Below are 17,032 nucleotides of genomic sequence, written 5' to 3' on the forward strand. Positions count from 1 at the left end.
GGATGACAGAGCTACAGGGCTAGCGGTGGAGAGGGGATGTGGTCCTGCTACTTGTGTCCCTCCTTACCTGTCCTCAAGGGCCCTTTGTGACCAGACCACAGCTCTGTGATGTGGGCATGGGGCTTGTGTCTGCATGGACACACCCAGGGCTCAGTTGCCAGAGGGCAGCCGGGCAATCGGTCCCTAACTCTCAGGGCTCAGTTACCTGAGGGTAGCCGTGCGATTGGACATTAAAACTTTTTAGAGGGAAGAGATGGAGAATTATCTCTTCCCTCAGGAATTCCTTACTGATGGTTGGCTGAGCCCCAGTCCCACTTGCTGGGCAGTTAATGCCAACTTTGCCTTTGTGTGTGGACTAGGGCTTTTCGTCTTCTTACACTCCTATTTCCAGCCTGATCCATCCTCAGCACGAGGCAAGAAACACAGGAAAAGAGGAAGGTAAGGAACCCTCATCCCAGACCCAGGAGACTGTAACTCGATTATCTTTTCTATTATTCTTTCCACTTTTCCGAGTCAATGGAGAGACTCGCCAAATGGGAAAGAATAGAATGGGTATTCTCAGGAGAGAGAAGACCACCATCCATCCAAGACAAGCCAGACCAGGCAAGGGTTAGAGGGACATGAGGATTTCTCCCTGAAGATCTCCGGCCGGAGTCCGGTTGTGGTGGGGGGGGGGGTGGGGTCTAGGGCAGCATCCCAAACACAGTGATGGGTGGCCAAGGACCGGAGGTTAAGAGCTGCCTCTCTAGCAGAAGTCAGGCCCCTGAGCACTGGGTCATCTGCTGCTGGGGTGGGGGCCCCAGCCTCCCTGTGTTCTCCTATCTCAGTACCAAGTGGAGCCACAAAGAAGGAGCAACACAAGCAAGAAAAATCAGACCGTGAAAGGTGAGTGTCCACCATTCACCACTGCGTGCCCCAGTTACACGGTGCCCCCCGACTCTGAAGGCCCAGTCCCACTGTCTCCAGGACACTAGGGCCTGAGCCCATCCCTCAGGAAACAGAGCCCTGCGTGGGGGTTGGGGGCTCTGAGGAGGGAGAGTGAACCTGGAGCCTTCCAGATTCTGCACCAGAATGAAGCCCTGAGGGGCTGGAACCGGTATCCCTCACCAGGCGCCCCAGGGCCTGGACTGGGGTCAGGACCTCCCGCTCCCACTGTGGACAAGCTGTTCAACTCTGCTTAGATTCCTCTGGAGGCTACAGTAGTCCTTCCTCCCTCAGCAAGGTCATGAATGAGGAAGCACTTTGGAAAAGACAAAGTGACCCCCATCATGAATCCTGTAGTCACCATGCGGGCATGTGGCCTTGGACAGTGCTGTTTGGGCTCCTGAGTCCAATCCCCCAAAGGTCTCCCCTAATGGGACATTGTACCCAGCCAACCGTAAGATCTCTGGACCCTGTCTATTGCTGTGACCCAGTCTCCTGTTTCCAGGTTTCAGAGAATTTCTTAACCATCTGGAAGAGGTTCAGGACCTGTTCTCCCTTCTGGAAAGGTAAAGAATCTGCCCCCTCCTCCCCTGGGTGGGCCTTCCTGGGTCTACAGTGTGACCCCTGGGCTGCAGGGAACAGCCTCTGGGGCTGTTTGTGGGGACTGGGAGGAGGGGTACAGACTGTGACCAAAGCCCCAGGCTGAGGGACAGCAGGACATTGGCAAATTGACAAAGGCAACAAAGGCAAATTGACAAAGGTCTGTCTCTAGCATGGTGAGCGGGTAGCAATGTCAGGCCTGGGAGGGCAGAGGGATGACAGAGCTACAGGGCTAGCGGTGGAGAGGGGATGTGGTCCTGCTACTTGTGTCCCTCCTTACCTGTCCTCAAGGGCCCTTTGTGACCAGACCACAGCTCTGTGATGTGGGCATGGGGCTTGTGTCTGCATGGACACACCCAGGGCTCAGTTGCCAGAGGGCAGCCGGGCAATCGGTCCCTAACTCTCAGGGCTCAGTTACCTGAGGGTAGCCATGCGATTGGACATTAAAACTTTTTAGAGGGAAGAGATGGAGAATTATCTCTTCCCTCAGGAATTCTTTACTGATTGTTGGCTGAGCCCTGTCACACTCGCTGGGCAGTTAATGCCAACTTTGCCTTTGTGTGTGGACTAGGGCTTTTCGTCTTTTTACACTCCTATTTCCAGCCTGATCCATCACAGGAAGAGCAGGAAGGTAAGGAACCCTCATCCCAGACCCAGCAGACTGTAACTCGATCATCTTTTCTATTATTCTTTCCACTTTTTCCGAGTCACTGGAGAGACTCGCGAAACAGGAAAGAATAGAATGGGTATTCTCAGGAGAGAGAAGACCACCATCCATCCAAGACAAGCCAGACCAGGCAAGGGTTAGAGGGACATGAGGATTTCTCCCTGAAGATCTCCAGCTGGAGTACGCTTGTGGTGGTGGGGAGGGTGGGGTCTAGGTCAGCATTCGAAACACAGTGACAGATGGCCAAGGACCGGAGGTTAAGAGCTGCCTCTCTAGTGGAAGTCAGGCCCCTGAGCACTGGGTCATCTGCTGCTGGGGTGGGGGCCCCAGCCTCCCTGTGTTCTCCTATCTCAGTACCAAGTGGAGCCACAAAGAAGGAGCAACACAACCAAGAAAAATCAGACCGTGAAAGGTGAGTGACCGCCATTCACCACTGCATTCCCCAGTTACATCGTGCCCCCCGCTCTGAAGGCCCAGTCCCACTGTCTCCAGGACACTAGGGCCTGAGCCCATCCCTCAGGAAACAGAGCCCTGGGTGGGGGTTGGGGGCTCTGAGGAGGGAGAGTGAACCCGGAGCCTTCCAGATTCTGCACCAGAATGAAACCCTGAGGGGCTCTAACCGGTATTCCTCACCAGGCACCCCAGGGCTTGGACTAGGGTCAGGACCTCCCGCTCCCACTGTGGACAAGCTGTTCAACTCTGCTTAGATTCCTCTGGAGGCTACAGTAGTGCTTCCTCCACCAGCAAGGTCATGAATGAGGAAGCACTTTGGAGAAGACAAAGCGATCCCCATCATGAATCCTGTAGTCACCATGCGGGCATGTGGCCGTGGACAGTGCTGTTTGGGCTGGGAGTCCAATCCCCCAAAGGTCTCCCCTAATGGGAGATTGTACCCAGACAACCATAAGATACCTGGACCCTGTCTTCTGCTGTGACCCAGTCTCCTGTTTCCAGTTTTCAGAGAATTTCTGAACCATCTGGAAGAGGTTCAGGACCTGTTCTCCCTTCTGGAAAGGTAATAATCTGCCCCCTTCTCCCCTGGGTGGGCCTTCCCGAGTCTACGGTGTGACCCCTGGGCTGCAGGAAACAGCCTCTGGGGCTGTTTGTGGGGACTGGGAGAGGGGTACAGACTGTGACCAAAGCCCCGGGCTGAGGGACAGCAGGAACATTGGCAAATTGACAAAGGCAACAAAGGCAAATTGACAAAGGTCTGTCTCAGGCATGGTGAGCAGGTAGCAATGTCAGGCCTGGGAGGGCAGAGGGATGATAGAGCTACAGGGCTAGCGGTGGAGAGGGGATGTGGTCCTGCTACTTGTGTCCCTCCTTACCTGTCCTCAAGGGCCCTTTGTGACCAGACCACAGCTCTGTGATGTGGGCATGGGGCTTGTGTCTGCATGGACACACCCAGGGCTCCGTTGCCAGAGGGCAGCCGGGCAATCGGTCCCTAACTCTCAGGGCTCAGTTACCTGAGGGTAGCCGTGCGATTGGACATTAAAACTAACTTTTTAGAGGGAAGAATGGAGAATTATCTCTTCCCTCAGGAATTCCTTACTGATGGTTGGCTGAGCCCCAGTCACACTCGCTGGGCAGTTAATGCCAACTTTGCCTTTGTGTGTGGACTAGGGCTTTTTGTCTTCTTACACTCCTATTTCCAGCCTGATCCATCCTCAGCACGAGGCAAGAAACACAGGAAGAGCAGGAAGGTAAGGAACCCTCATCCCAGACCCAGCAGACTGTAACTCGATCATCTTTTCTATCATTCTTTCCAGTTTTCCGAGTCAATGGAGAGACTCGCGAAATGGGAAAGAATAGAATGGGTATTCTCAGGAGAGAGAAGACCACCATCCATCCAAGACAAGCCAGACCAGGCAAGGGTTAGAGGGACATGAGGATTTCTCCCTGAATATCTCTAGCCGGAGTCTGGTTATGGTGGTCGGGGCGGGGGGGTGGCGTCTAGGGCAGCATCCCAAACACAGTGATGGGTGGCCAAGGACCGGAGGTTAAGAGCTGCCTCTCTAGCGGAAGTCAGGCACCTGAGCACTGGGTCATCTGCTGCTGGGGTGGGGGCCCCAGCCTCCCCGTGTTCTCCTATCTCAGTACCAAGTGGAGCCACAAAGAAGGAGCAACACAACCAAGAAAAATCAGACCGTGAAAGGTGAGTGTCCGCCATTCACCACTGCATGCCCCAGTTACACGGTGCCCCCCGCTCTGAAGGCCCAGTCCCACTGTCTCCAGGACACTAGGTCCTGAGCCCATCCCTCAGGAAACAGAGCCCTGGGTGGGGGTTGGGGGCTCTGAGGAGGGAGAGTGAACCCGGAGCCTTCCAGATTCTGCACCAGAATGAAACCCTGAGGGGCTCTAACCGGTATTCCTCACCAGGTGTCCCAGGGCCGGGACTGGGGTCAGGACCTCCCGCTCCCACTGTGGACAAGCTGTTCAACTCCGCTTGAGTAGGCTACAGTAGTCCTTCCTCCCTCAGCAAGGTCATGAATGAGGAAGTACTTTGGAAAAGACAAAGTGATCCCCATCATGAGTCCTGTAGTCACCATGCGGGCATGTGGCCTTGGACAGTGCTGTTTAGGGCTGCCGATCCAATCCCCCAAAGGTCTCCCCTAATGGGACATTTTACCCAGCCTACCGTAAGATCTCTAGACCCTGTCTTCTGCTGTGACCCAGTCTCCTGTTTCCAGTTTTCAGAGAATTTCTGAGCCATCTGGAAGAGGTTCAGGACCTGTTCTCCCTTCTGGAAAGGTAAAGAATCTGCCCCCTTCTCCCCTGGGTAGGCCTTCCCAAGTCTACGGTGTGACCCCTGGGCTGCAGGGAACAGCCTCTGGGGCTGTTTGTGAGGACTGGGAGGAGGGGTACAGACTGTGACCAAAGCCCCGGGCTGAGGGACAGCAGGAACATTGTAAAATTGACAATGGCAACTTAGGCAAATTGACAAAGGTCTGTCTCAGGCATGGTGAGCGGGTAGCAATGTCAGGCCTGGGAGGGCAGAGGGATGATAGAGCTACAGGGCTAGCGGTGGAGAGGGGATGTGGTCCTGCTACTTGTGTCCCTCCTTACCTGTCCTCAAGGGCCCTTTGTGACCAGACCACAGCTCTGTGATGTGGGCATGGGGCTTGTGTCTGCATGGACACACCCAGGGCTCAGTTGCCAGAGGGCAGCCGGGCAATCGGTCCCTAACTCTCAGGGCTCAGTTACCTGAGGGTAGCCGTGCGATTGGACATTAAAACTTTTTAGAGGGAAGAGGTGGAGAATTATCTCTTCCCTCAGGAATTCCTTACTGATGGTTGGCTGAGCCCCAGTCACACTCGCTGGGCAGTTAATGCCAACTTTGCCTTTGTGTGTGGACTAGGGCTTTTCGTCTTCTTACACTCCTATTTCCAGCCTGATCCATCCTCAGCACGAGGCAAGAAACACAGGAAGAGCAGGAAGGTAAGGAACCCTCATCCCAGACCCAGCAGACTGTAACTCGATCATCTTTTCTATTATTCTTTCCACTTTTCCGAGTCAATGGAGAGACTCGCGAAATGGGAAAGAATAGAATGGGTATTCTCAGGAGAGAGAAGACCACCATCCATCCAAGACAAGCCATAACTGGCAAGGGTTAGAGGGACATGAGGATTTCTCCCTGAAGATCTCCAGCTGGAGTACGCTTGTGGTGGTGGTGGGGGGTGGGGTCTAGGGCAGCATCCCAAACACAGTGACGGTTGGCCAAGGACCGGAGGTTAAGAGCTGCCTCTCTAGTGGAAGTCAGGCCCCTGAGCACTGGGTCATCTGCTGCTGGGGTGGGGGCCCCAGCCTCCCTGTGTTCTCCTATCTCAGTTCCAAGTGGAGCCACAAAGAAGGAGCAACACAAGCAAGAAAATTCAGACCGTGAAAGGTGAGTGACCGCCATTCACCACTGCATTCCCCAGTTACATGCTTCCTCCCGCTCTGAAGGCCCAGTCTTACTGTCTCCAGGACAGTAGGGCCTGAGCCCATCCCTCAGGAAACAGAGCCCTGGGTGGGGGTTGGGGGCTCTGAGGAGGGAGAGTGAACCCGGACGCTTCCCAGATTCTGCACCAGAATGAAGCCCTGAGGGGCTGGAACCGTTATTCCTCACCAGGCGCCCCAGGGCCTGGACTGGGGTCAGGACCTCCTGTTCCCACTGTGGACAAGCTGTTCAACTCTGCTTAGATTCCTCTGGAGGCTACAGTAGTCCTTCCTCCCCCAGCAAGGTCATGAATGAGGAAGCACTTTGGAAAAGACAAATTGATCCCATCATGAATCCTGTAGTACCTGTGGGCATGTGGCCTTGGACAGTGCTATTTGGGGCTCCCGAGTCCAATCCCCCAAGGTCTCCCCTAATGGGTCATTGTACCCAGCCTACCGTAAGATCCCTGGACCCTGTCTTCTGCTCTGACCTGGTCTCCTGTTTCCAGGTTTCTGAGAATTTCTGAACCATCTAGAAGAGGTTCAGGACTTTTTCTCCCTTCTGGAAAGGTAAAGAATCTGACCCCTTTTCCCTGGGTGGGCCTTCCCGAGTCTATGGTGTGACCCCTGGGCTGAAGGAACAGCCTCTGGGGCTGTTTTCGGGGTCTGGGAGGAGCCATGGGGACAGACTGTGACCAAAGACCTGGGCTGAAGGACAGCAGGAACATTGTGATGTGGGGGTGGTGCATGGAGGGCTCTGGGGTCCACTCCCAGACCCAACTGCTACAGTGGCAGCTCATGCCTCCTGTCTCCCACAGCCACCTGGAGAGGCTCTCTGACCAGGGGGGCTTTCACCAGTTCTTACATCAAGCAGCCCCTGAGTAGGTGCGCCAAGGTGTGCCTGTTGGAGCCCATCAGCCATGCAGGGAGCCTCTGGAAGATGCTACTCCCGCTCTCGTGCCATCACCTGCCCTAACTCCAGTGATGGGATCCCCTCGGCCTCTGGCCTCCACCCTGTTAGCAGGACCAATGACCTCCTCAATTTCCATTGCTTCACACTCCTTCCTGACTTCTTCCTGGCTAGGAGAGCCTTTCTTCCCCCGGGATGGCTTTCCACACCAGCCACTTGCTCTTCCCCCTTCCCCACCATGTCTCTCTCTTTCAGAGACCTCTCCTGGGCCTCTGATAGCCTCCTTGGCCCCAGAGTGGGGGGCAAGTCACACTCTCCCTCAGTGTGACTCAAGGGCACCCCTGCCATGCCTCATCCCACAGAGCTCCGCTCTACACATGCCTTGGTCAGCTGACAGGTCAATTTCTCCTGTCCCAGCCATCTCAGGCCTGGGCCGCTCACACTGCTCCATTCCGGCCCTGTCCTGGTGGCAGGCAGCTGCCAATGCCTGGAACCTGTTCACTTCAACACGCTTGGAGTCCTGTCAAGTGCCTCTGTCCCATGGCCCACCAGTAGCCTTGTTCTGGGGAGACCCCACACATAGGAAGAGACTAGGATCCCCCTCTTCCATCAGCCTGGACGTCCAGAAGCTTATGGAATTACTCATTGCCAAGAGAAAAGAACTGAGGTCTTGGAGGGAGAAGGACAAGAAAGAAAGGTCAAAATACCAGTTGACCTCTTCCTGTGAGAATGTTCAAGTCCCCAGGTGACGGGCAGGACACCATGGGCCGCCCGTCCTTCTGGAGCATGAGGGGCAAAGCAAAACAGCTGCTTGGTCCTGAGAAGCCCCCACATCCCAAGATTCCAAGGGACAATTTAGAGCAGAAATGCCTCTAGCTCTTCTGGGGTCTCCCCTTTCTGCACAGCGAGTCCCTGGTGGCCACTATCAGGGTGACCGATCCCCCACTGGAGTTCCCGTCTGTCATATTCAATGAGCTCTCTCATGCCTTGCCACTCCAGATTCAGGGCAACATGGCTCCATGCCTCTCCCTGACCCAAGACTTAAATGACCCTTTGGCACAGCCCCAACCCTTGACCCTGAGATTATCCCATACCCTGCCCCTTCCTCCATCTCAGCCCCAACCCCTCCCTTTGACTCAGCCCCAGCCCCTCCCTCTGTATCAGTCCATGCCCCAGCCCCTCCCTCTGACTCAGCCCCAGCCCCTTCCACTGGACCCCAACCCTTGACCCTGAGATTGTCCCATACCCTGCCCCTTCCTCCATCTCAGCCCCAACCCCTCCCTCTGACTCAGCCCCAACCCCTCCCTCTGGATCAGTCCCAGCTCCCACCTCTAACTGAAGCCCCAGATGCAGGTAGGCCTTACACCCTCTGTCCCAGTTGGAAGCTCCTCTCTTCCACCCGAGATGTGGAAGTATGAGGTGTCTTGCCCTATAGCCCAGAAGACACTGTCTTACATGCCAACTACTTTTCAAAACCTGGAATGTTGAAAAGATCTCAGCAAGTCTTTACCCAAGGTCCTCCTGGCCTTCTGCAGGGTGAGGGCCATGGGTCAGTCTCTATCCTTCCTGGAGAATTGATCGACTCTGAGCTCTGGGAGCAACCGGATTGACACCTTTGGAAGAGGCTCATGAAGCAAGGAAGGGGCCCATCCTGCAGGATCCAGCTATCCCTAGAGATACAGCCTCACCAAGAGTTCCAGAAGGTGCCCCAGGCGCACAGCTGGCACAGTCCCAAGGCTGAGTCTGAGTCTACGAATGGAAGCTGCCAGGCCACACAGAAGAGTGGGCATGGATTCAAGGTCCAGTGCAGGGAGAATCCAGAAAGATCTACACAAGGGCTCAGCGAGCTCTCCAGAGAAGGCTCCAGGAAGAAATCTTGAGGAGTCAGACACAGACATGAAGCCCTCCACAAGCAGTACAGATGAAAAGCACCTAGAGAAGGACCTGAGAGCCCATTTCAGAAAGTTGGGGCAGTTCAGAGAGGGTCAGATGCCTTTGGATGTTCATCTTTCCAGGCTTTCTGGCCACCATGCCTCGGACCTTCCCGGAAAGCCGAGCCCTCCTACGACTTCTCCATCCTCAGTCCATATGCTCAGCGGATGCTAAAAGCACATATCAAAAGGCTCAGGGTGAAGCACCGTCGGGGCCTCCCCCTCAAGGTTCTCAACACTATAAACCTCTTCAAGTTGAAGAAGGGCTTCCTCCTCTTCCAGTCCTTCCCTTCCCGCTCAGCCACCTGCATATCCAAGGCTGGCTTAGGCACCAAGTTCGTGGGAAATCCTTCTCAGTCCTATCAAGGAGAGGTGATGAAAGTCTTATCCCACCTGGGGGGGGGTCCCCTTGGTGCTCCCCAGCTTACATGTGAGGAAATCCAGCAGGCTCTGGAAGGGAACTCACCTGGGGGTGGCCCTCTAGCTGGACAGGGGCCCAGGCCACCTTCTCGGACCTTCACATACAGCTTTGTGGGCAGAATCTGGCACAATGAGACTGCCTCTAAAACACTTATGAACAGCAACTTGGAGTCAAGTCCAAGTCCAGCAATGGCCACAAAGGAGCTAAGGAGGGTGAATGGGGGTCTGGCCTCATGGGACATGACCATGCCAGAGCTCAACTTAGAGCCCCAGAATCTGAGTGCCAAAGAGCCTGGGGAGGTGGGGGAGTTCAAGGAGGCCCCTGCCTGGGGAGTCACCTTAGAATCCTGTGTGCTGGCCAACAACCAAGGCCTCCCTGGCAAGCTGAGAAGTTCAGGGTCTTCAGGGAAAAGTGACAGTCCCTTGCAATGTACAAAGTTGGTCACCTGAGACCTCGAAGAGCTACACCTTGAGGCACGGCGCAGGGGATCAGAGTCCCAGAAGTTGGAGTCAGGGAACCGGCCTCGTGAAGCCGGGGTCCTTCTTCAAGACTGTGTGATGGAGAGTCTCCTTCAAGAGTGTCAGTCCAACATGTTCCTCGCTGCTGACATTTTGGCTTCTCAGGGATCTCTGTCTAGCTTCCAGAGCAGGTCCAGTGAAGACACATTTACTTCCGAGGTGCTGCATGGCAAAAGATCCCGTGACCAGAGCCCCCACAGGCAGCTAGGACCCCTGGGACAGCAGCACCAGTGTAAGAGCCTGAGCAGGGCATGTGTCCCCTGTGAGAGGAGAGCGAGCTCCAGGAGGTCCCCCTCGAGAGAGCCTGCCAAAGAGTCGTCAGAAATGAAGCTCCTCTAGATCACTGAAGTGAGACGTCCAGTCCAGGGCAAGGAGTCAGGAGAGGCCTCGGGAAGCAAGGCCTGTGAGATCTTGCTGAAGAAGGAGAAGGCGCCTCTGGAAAACTATTCAGGAGAAGGATGACGCACTTGCTCCAGTGGTTCTTTCCCAGTAGAGGCAGAGGACTGGAAGATTCCCTTCAAAAGGGCAAGGCTTCATCATCCCCGGCAGGTCAGCCATGGACAGCACTTCTGCGGAGGCTCAGGTGGTCGTGAGGGCTGTTGGGCGTATCGTAGAGGAGAAAATGTTGCCTTACCAGGGACTCAGGGTCCTGGAGGTCGGCTGGTGCAAAAAGGATCTCCAGGCTTCGGCAGACCCCGATGTCTGCTACCACAGGGTTCTCTCCTACCAAGAGCAGAGGAGAGTCATGAGGGAGACAGCAAGTCCACAGGGCACCCCCAGGGGCCACAACTATACCAACAAGACTGAGTGGATCGGGTGGCCCTTCCCCACCAGGGTGCCAGAGTGCCCGAGCAGACCCTGCCAGAATGAGGTCCCTGGTGCCGGGTCCTTCAGGCCCTACCCTGCAGGCCCATTGACCCAGGCAGTTCACCTGGCCAACCAGTGTGTGCTTCTCATGCCTTTCCCAGCAGGACAACTTTCTTCCAAGAAAAAACACAAACGGTGCAGATAAAAACTTTTTTTCCTCACGTTAGTACATCATCTATGGGCTAATAGCTTCTTCATACCACAGTTACTTAGCTTCCCCAAAATAATTTTTTTTTTTTTTCCCTCATGAGTGGCACTGGCCTCTGTGTGTGGCACTGGCCTCTGTGTGTGCCCTGCTGCATTGGGAGGGAAGGATCAGGGTCTGCTCTCCCTGAGGACGTGTATGAATGGGGCCTTGGAGGACGGTTTATCTCGGGGGTCCACCCCTGCTCCCTTCCTCCCTCTCCTTCAGTTTCCATGAAAAGGTGAACAAGACCCAGACCAGGACCTCGCTCTACACATCCTTTCCTGCTTTCCCTCCACCTGGAGCTTGTGTGGCTTTAGGGAGGGTTTGCCAAGGCAGAAATCCTGCGTAGGCTTTAGGAAGATGGAATCCTAGGTCAGAGTGGGGCCCGCAGTTGGGAGACACAAGGCTGGCCTTGAGGGCAGAGGTGAGAAATCCTGCCCCACCCCCCACAGTCTCCTGCAGCGAGTAGAGGAGGGCCACCCCAGGAGCCTTCTCACCCCAGGGAGTCCCATCTTAGCTCCCTCAGCTCCCTCAGCCTCTGTTCTCACACAGAGTTGCAAGGCACAAACTTGAACCTGGTGTTGAGGGTGTGTGGGGCCTGCCACAGAAATCCCCAGGGACCCACATTCCCAGACCCAGGGCACTGAAGGGGCCTGACCACCAGCACCCTCTTCCCCTCTTGGGGGATTGAGGGAGTGTGGCTGTGGGCAGGGGTCCCTATACTTAGGGTGGGATGCCAGGAAGGAGGTCAAGTGACAGAGTGTGCCCATGCCTGATATGAGGACTGAAGACCCTTGGTGTCCCACTGCCACCTATGGGCCCAGAGGGGAGAAGTTAGAGGTCCTGCGGGGACAGTCTACGCCCCACTGCAGCTGCCAATTCCAGGGGTGGGGGGGTTGGGGGAGTGGTGTGGGGGTTGTACAGAAGCCACGTAAGCTACCACACAAACTGCCAGGTGCCCAGAGGCAGCAAGGCCTTCAGGCAGAGAAGTTAATTTCTGCATAATCTGATAAGCTTGTAGGACTGGGGGCTCCAGACGGACTTGTGGTCTGTGACCTTTATGTACACGTGTGGCCCAAGGATGGCTCCCAGGGGACTGGTGGGTACTCAGGCCAAGGGAGTGGCCTGGCTCCTGGTCTTGGTTACCCTAGAGCCCGGAGGGGCAGGAGGCCCTCAGATGGGGCTTCTCCCATCCCTGGCTGGAAGGGATGTGTCCAGAAGGAGGGTGGAGTCTAGGAGAGCCCCGCAACCCCCGCGTGTCCTCTCCCTACCCAACATTGTCCTCCAGGGTCCCCCACACACCGCTCTGATGGAGACCCATACAGAGATCCAACACAGAGACAGTGCACAGAGAACTCTAACAGAGACCTCTGACAGATACCCACACAGAGACTCCATAGAGACCCCTCAGCACGACCCTACACGAGATCTCTGCCAGAGACTCACAGGGGCAGGGGCTAAATTTCTGCTTATCATGATACCATTACTTATGATCATCCACGTTGTAGACAGCAAGGCCTTCTCAGAAACACCCAGAGACCAAGCCCATCCCATACTAAGAGATACCTGGCAGCTGTTGCTGTTGGGCTGTGACAAACACCATGGCAGGGGCCATGAAAGCCCCGGTGTGAACAGGGGAGTGGGGAGGGCGCCCTGAGGGCAGGCATCCAGCACACTGACTCCTATGATGGGAATCTTCCCTGGAAGCTTATGTGCACACCACTACGGACCACGCCTCCCCCCGTGACAGAGGAGTTTTGCTACACATCCTCGCAGTCCATTTCGGATGGTGTTTGGCCACTTATGTAACGAAAGACCATCGGTTTCCAAAATTTCGTGAAATTTACATTAACTGAAAATTTTGTTTTCTAGACTCTATCTATTGGGGGGGAGGGGCATGGGGAAGGAGTAAAAGAGGGAGGGAGAAACAAGCAGAAGGACAAGCAGGCCACTCCCTTGGCCTGAGTACCCACCAGTCCCCTGGGAGCCATCCTGGGACCACCAGTTCTCAGGAACTGAGATCATGACCTGAGTTGAAACCGAGAGTTGGTGCCTTACTTGACTGAGCCAGCTGGGTGCTCCCGAGATTTTTGAACTAACTTTTGAAGTACGCAAGAGAGGAGAAAATACATTCCAAAGTATTCACAAAATAATAATGATGGTGATGTTCTGTGCTTGTGGAGGGTTTCCTCCACATGAAGCCCTGAGTCAGGACCTTGGCTTAGAGCACCTCGCTCACAACCCTAACTCCCTTCTTTAACCCCTCCCCCCTAACTGCTGCTCTAACCACTTCCCCTAACCCCTCCTCCAACGACTTCTCTAACCCCTCCTTTAGCCACGCCCCTAACCACTCCCACCTTCAAAGGTGCTTCTTGTCACCTCTCTTCTGGATTATTTCACAGACATTAGACAAAGCTTTAGAAGAAAGTTCTCCCTCATCTAAGAGAGTGGATCTTCCCACGTTTTATCACAAAACTTTCCTACAAACATTTCAGAAATGCCAATATAATACATAATATTTTCTACACATGAATAAAAGATTTATCTCATGTAAATGCTAAGAAAGCAAGACAGCAAATTAGCGATTGAAGCCTCAGATGAGCAGAGACCTGCCGTGATCAGCTACAGAGAAGGATGATACACGTAAGCAACGTCGACTTTTGCAATCATGGGGTAAACTATGATGTGGGGCTTGAAGCACACAGAGAACTAAAGAAAAGGGCCCACCTGTGTTGAGATCTGACTGTTTCCAGGACACTAAATGTGATTTTTTTTTTCCTTAAGCAGGATCTCAAGAAATTCATGCCATGACACTGTGTGTTAAGGTTAATCAGGCTGTTTCTTTCAGGTTGAGGTCTGGAAAGTTTCTTGGCCAAGGTGTCATCACGGAGAGGTTTCTGGAACAATGTCCCCCACACTAGGGCACTTGCTGGGAGGAATGCACTTACTGACAGGAGGTTTTATCTACACATGCTCCTTGCTTTTCCTACCAAATAGGACTGCTGAGTCACGGAAACACTAAGTAGGAATTCTCAGGGGAAACGCCAAGAAAGAGACATTGAGACTAGGGTGCTGAGTGACTGTCTTAGGTCAATCCTTCATCTGTCTCATGCCTCCAAACTACCCTTTGTCTCATGCCACAACTACCCATGTCAGCATGTGGAGGGTTCGGACAGATGGGCTTAGAAGCCATACAAACTCTGGCTAAAAGAAAGACCCCATGACAAGAGTTCACCAATACCCAGGAGTTTAAATGACAGCAGAGAGAGCCAAGATTCCACATCAGAAGAAGCCAGGGACATCTGGAGGAGAAAGGTACAACTTAGTCCCTCACAGGCCTGCTTTGCATGGAAAGAAAGGCAGAAAATTCTGGCACTCCTTCCCTTGAGCATTGAAAGACCATCCTTCCATCATTCAAAACTTACAACCCCCCAAAAAACAAATGAACAAACAAATGTAACATGCAGAAAGGCTGAGCCAGTGGCAGTGGTTTCTACCCCAACTATTCCTGAGTCAGTATTATGGTCTTGCAACACCTCACTTTTATGTTTAACTGTCTCTGCTCTGAATACGTTTCAGAGAAAATTCTTAAGTGAGCATTCAAGTGAAGCCATAAAATGTTCTCTACTGTGATCAAGTGAGCAATTTAACGAATTATAATTATGATTCTAATGTAGGAAATACTCCATACCTCCCAAGCTAAGCTTGTTAGGGGTCAGACAGATTCATGAATGTGTGCAGTCTCTATCAGATTTCTATCCTGGGTTGTTTTACTTCTAAATGTTTATAGCTGCTTAGTGATTTAGAAAAAAAATACTTTCACTACCTTTTTTCACTCTACAAACCCACTTCAAATATTGTGGAAATATTAAAAGATATAATTCTCTCATTCCATTCTCATGTCTCGAAGACTTTTAGTTTGTGTTTTTGAGAACGCTGTGCACTGAAAGTGATGTAAGTTTGCTTGGGTGTCCTGATACAAGGGTGGACACAGAGGAGCTGTTCTGATGCTTCTGTGGGGGCTCTGCCTGTCCCATCACTGGGCTTACTTGCCCTGCTCTGTGTCGCCAACAGTTTACCAGACTCCTGGGGGTCTCTGTTCTGGGATTCTGGCTTCTCAGCTGGACCTACTGGGAGAGACCTGGAGACCACATGATCTGCCCACAGAGTAGTAACAGGGAAGATCAAGGGCCGAGAGAATGCTCAGCACTGCTTCCCTGGGCTCCGTGCCCCCACCCTCTTGCCAGGGCAGCACCCCACCTCAGCTCTGGGCCACCCACTCCCAGGACACAGTGGTGACTGCTACAAACTAGGGTTGTAAGAGCCTTCTGCCGACATGTGACATACATGTCATCTTAGTGAGGCAGTGACGAACCAGGGAAGAAAACAGTATCTGTTAATTAGCTCTAAGGCAGAGTTTGACTCCCCTGCAGTGTCATGGACTTCCACTCTTTCCATGCAAAATTGAAGGGAAAGTGATGCCCTGGCTAGGCCCCACCATGGAGGAGGGAAGGGGTGCTTGTGATTTATAGACTGAGGGGAAAGCACAGGAATCCCATGGGCAATGATTTGTGGAACCAGGCCAGGTAGGAAGAAGTAAAGGAAGAAAAAAAACAGAAAGATGCAGTGTCCTTTTCTTTCGGAGAGTAACAGATGCACAGAGTCTGAAAGGTGGCCAGGAGCTGGGATCCAGGGCCCTGTGGACACAACAGACCCCTGAGCCTCAGCAGAATGCACAAATCTCAGTCCCACATCGCCATTAATGAACTGAAATGTCTCCTCTCTGTCAGTTTCAGGTGATGAAAGACTGTTTATATATTTTGGAACTGTCCAGGGCAGTACCAGAGTTTTGGTTCTCTTACCTGAGAAGGAAAGTAAGGTTGAATGAGAATACAGGGTGAAGACTGATTGTAAATTGTTAGCATTTCCTCTCTCCCTGATGACTCAACATCGCCAGGCAGATGGCTGGTCAGGCTGGCTTCTGTCACAAGGTCCCCATCTCACCTTCCCCTGTCTGTAACCCAGGGACTCCAAACGTAACAGTGAAATCCCCTCAAGTCTTTGTGGCCATCCCAACCTGAAATACAGGGAGCTTCCCAGGGTTCTCAGTGGTCCAGGTCTGCAACTGCTGGATACGGCCACCTCCTGGGCCCGCATGCCATGTGGCCACCAGCAAGGAGTGCCTGTTGTGCCTCCTGCCCTAGCACCTGTGAGTAACAAGTCTGGTCATTTCTTAGCTTTCCTGTGCGTGACTTACAGCCATGCTGGAATGTTCCTTAAACATTAAACACAAAACACCTTAAACATTAAACACCCCACAAGAAGGACTAACCTCCACCACTCACAACACAGTGGTATTGGCAGAAAACAGAATCTTCATTACAAATACATGTGGTCTGGGAAAGCTAAGCGACTCACTAAACCAGACTTCTAGAAGGTGTCCTGCATCCTAGATGCATGATGAACTCAGAGAGCCCGTTTCCTGCACAGTGGATCACAACAGCTCATTTCCTCTCTGCCCCAAATCCTTGCTTCCCTGCTCATGACTGACCCTGCTCTCATGACCATCAGCCAGGGCTTGTGACTAGTCAATTCTGATTGTGTAAAATACACTAGAAGGAGGACCTTGCAAATGATTGAGACAGAAGAAGTCATACTTCTGCCACAGTCTCTTAAAACACCAAGAAACTTCTTAAAACTTGAATCAGAAGATGTCAGGATACCTGAAAATGCAGTAAATATGTTCCTTACAAGATTCCAGTGACTGATGGGTGAGAAAACATACCGGACACCAAGTGCTTCACGTGGCCCCCACCCATGCCCAGCTAGTCACTGGAGCTCTGCCAGCAACCAGCACCACAGATTGGGAGCCCCAGAGCCTGGGGTCCACAGCGAAATACAGTAGGTGCACTGTTCCGAAGTCAGGGAGTGCTCCCTGGAGGAGGAGGCAGTGGATGCGGGGTTTCCACAGCACAGAGTTTAGACCGAGGCCACCAGAGCAGGGATGACATGGGCAGGGCACACCTGTAGGGAAGAAACCGAGCTGGAAGGAGGACACAGGGCGCTGGGGGCAGGATGTTTAGGACACG

General features: G+C 53.4%; 2 protein-coding genes across 16 annotated transcripts; both read left to right on the top strand.

The window, feature by feature from the left end:
- The first annotated feature begins 448 nt into the window (after positions 1–448).
- Positions 449–8,961, top strand: LOC101684160. 15 transcript variants are annotated; one of them, XR_006602717.1, is made up of 11 exons: positions 449–885; positions 1,430–1,490; positions 2,096–2,603; positions 3,146–3,206; positions 3,847–3,894; positions 4,289–4,346; positions 4,882–4,942; positions 5,582–5,629; positions 6,020–6,077; positions 6,619–6,679; positions 6,928–7,900. XR_006602717.1 is itself a non-coding variant. In XM_045067364.1 (10 exons), exons 1-9 carry the CDS (start codon positions 1,226–1,228, stop codon positions 6,072–6,074), a joined length of 714 nt encoding a protein of 237 aa, XP_044923299.1. In that variant the 5' UTR covers positions 911–1,225; the 3' UTR covers positions 6,075–6,077; positions 6,619–7,900. The 15 variants fall into 15 exon arrangements, 3 of the variants coding, with proteins under 3 accessions (XP_044923299.1, XP_044923301.1, XP_044923300.1); XR_006602716.1 differs by having other exon boundaries at positions 2,128–2,603; XR_006602712.1 differs by lacking the exons at positions 449–885; positions 6,928–7,900 and adding an exon at positions 8,555–8,961 and having other exon boundaries at positions 911–1,490; positions 2,096–2,155; positions 2,546–2,603.
- Positions 7,397–10,917, top strand: LOC123388166 (spermatogenesis-associated protein 31E1-like). Its single transcript, XM_045067372.1, has 4 exons — positions 7,397–7,756; positions 7,896–8,176; positions 8,956–9,817; positions 10,383–10,917. The coding sequence occupies exons 1-4, from the start codon at positions 7,397–7,399 to the stop codon at positions 10,899–10,901; spliced, it is 2,022 nt and encodes a 673-aa protein (XP_044923307.1). The 3' UTR covers positions 10,902–10,917.
- The last annotated feature ends 6,115 nt before the right edge of the window (positions 10,918–17,032 follow it).

This window comes from Mustela putorius, unplaced genomic scaffold, assembly GCF_011764305.1.
Source record: "Mustela putorius furo isolate JIRA1106 unplaced genomic scaffold, ASM1176430v1.1 tig00003890_pilon_pilon_pilon, whole genome shotgun sequence".
Lineage (NCBI taxonomy): Eukaryota > Metazoa > Chordata > Mammalia > Carnivora > Mustelidae > Mustela > Mustela putorius.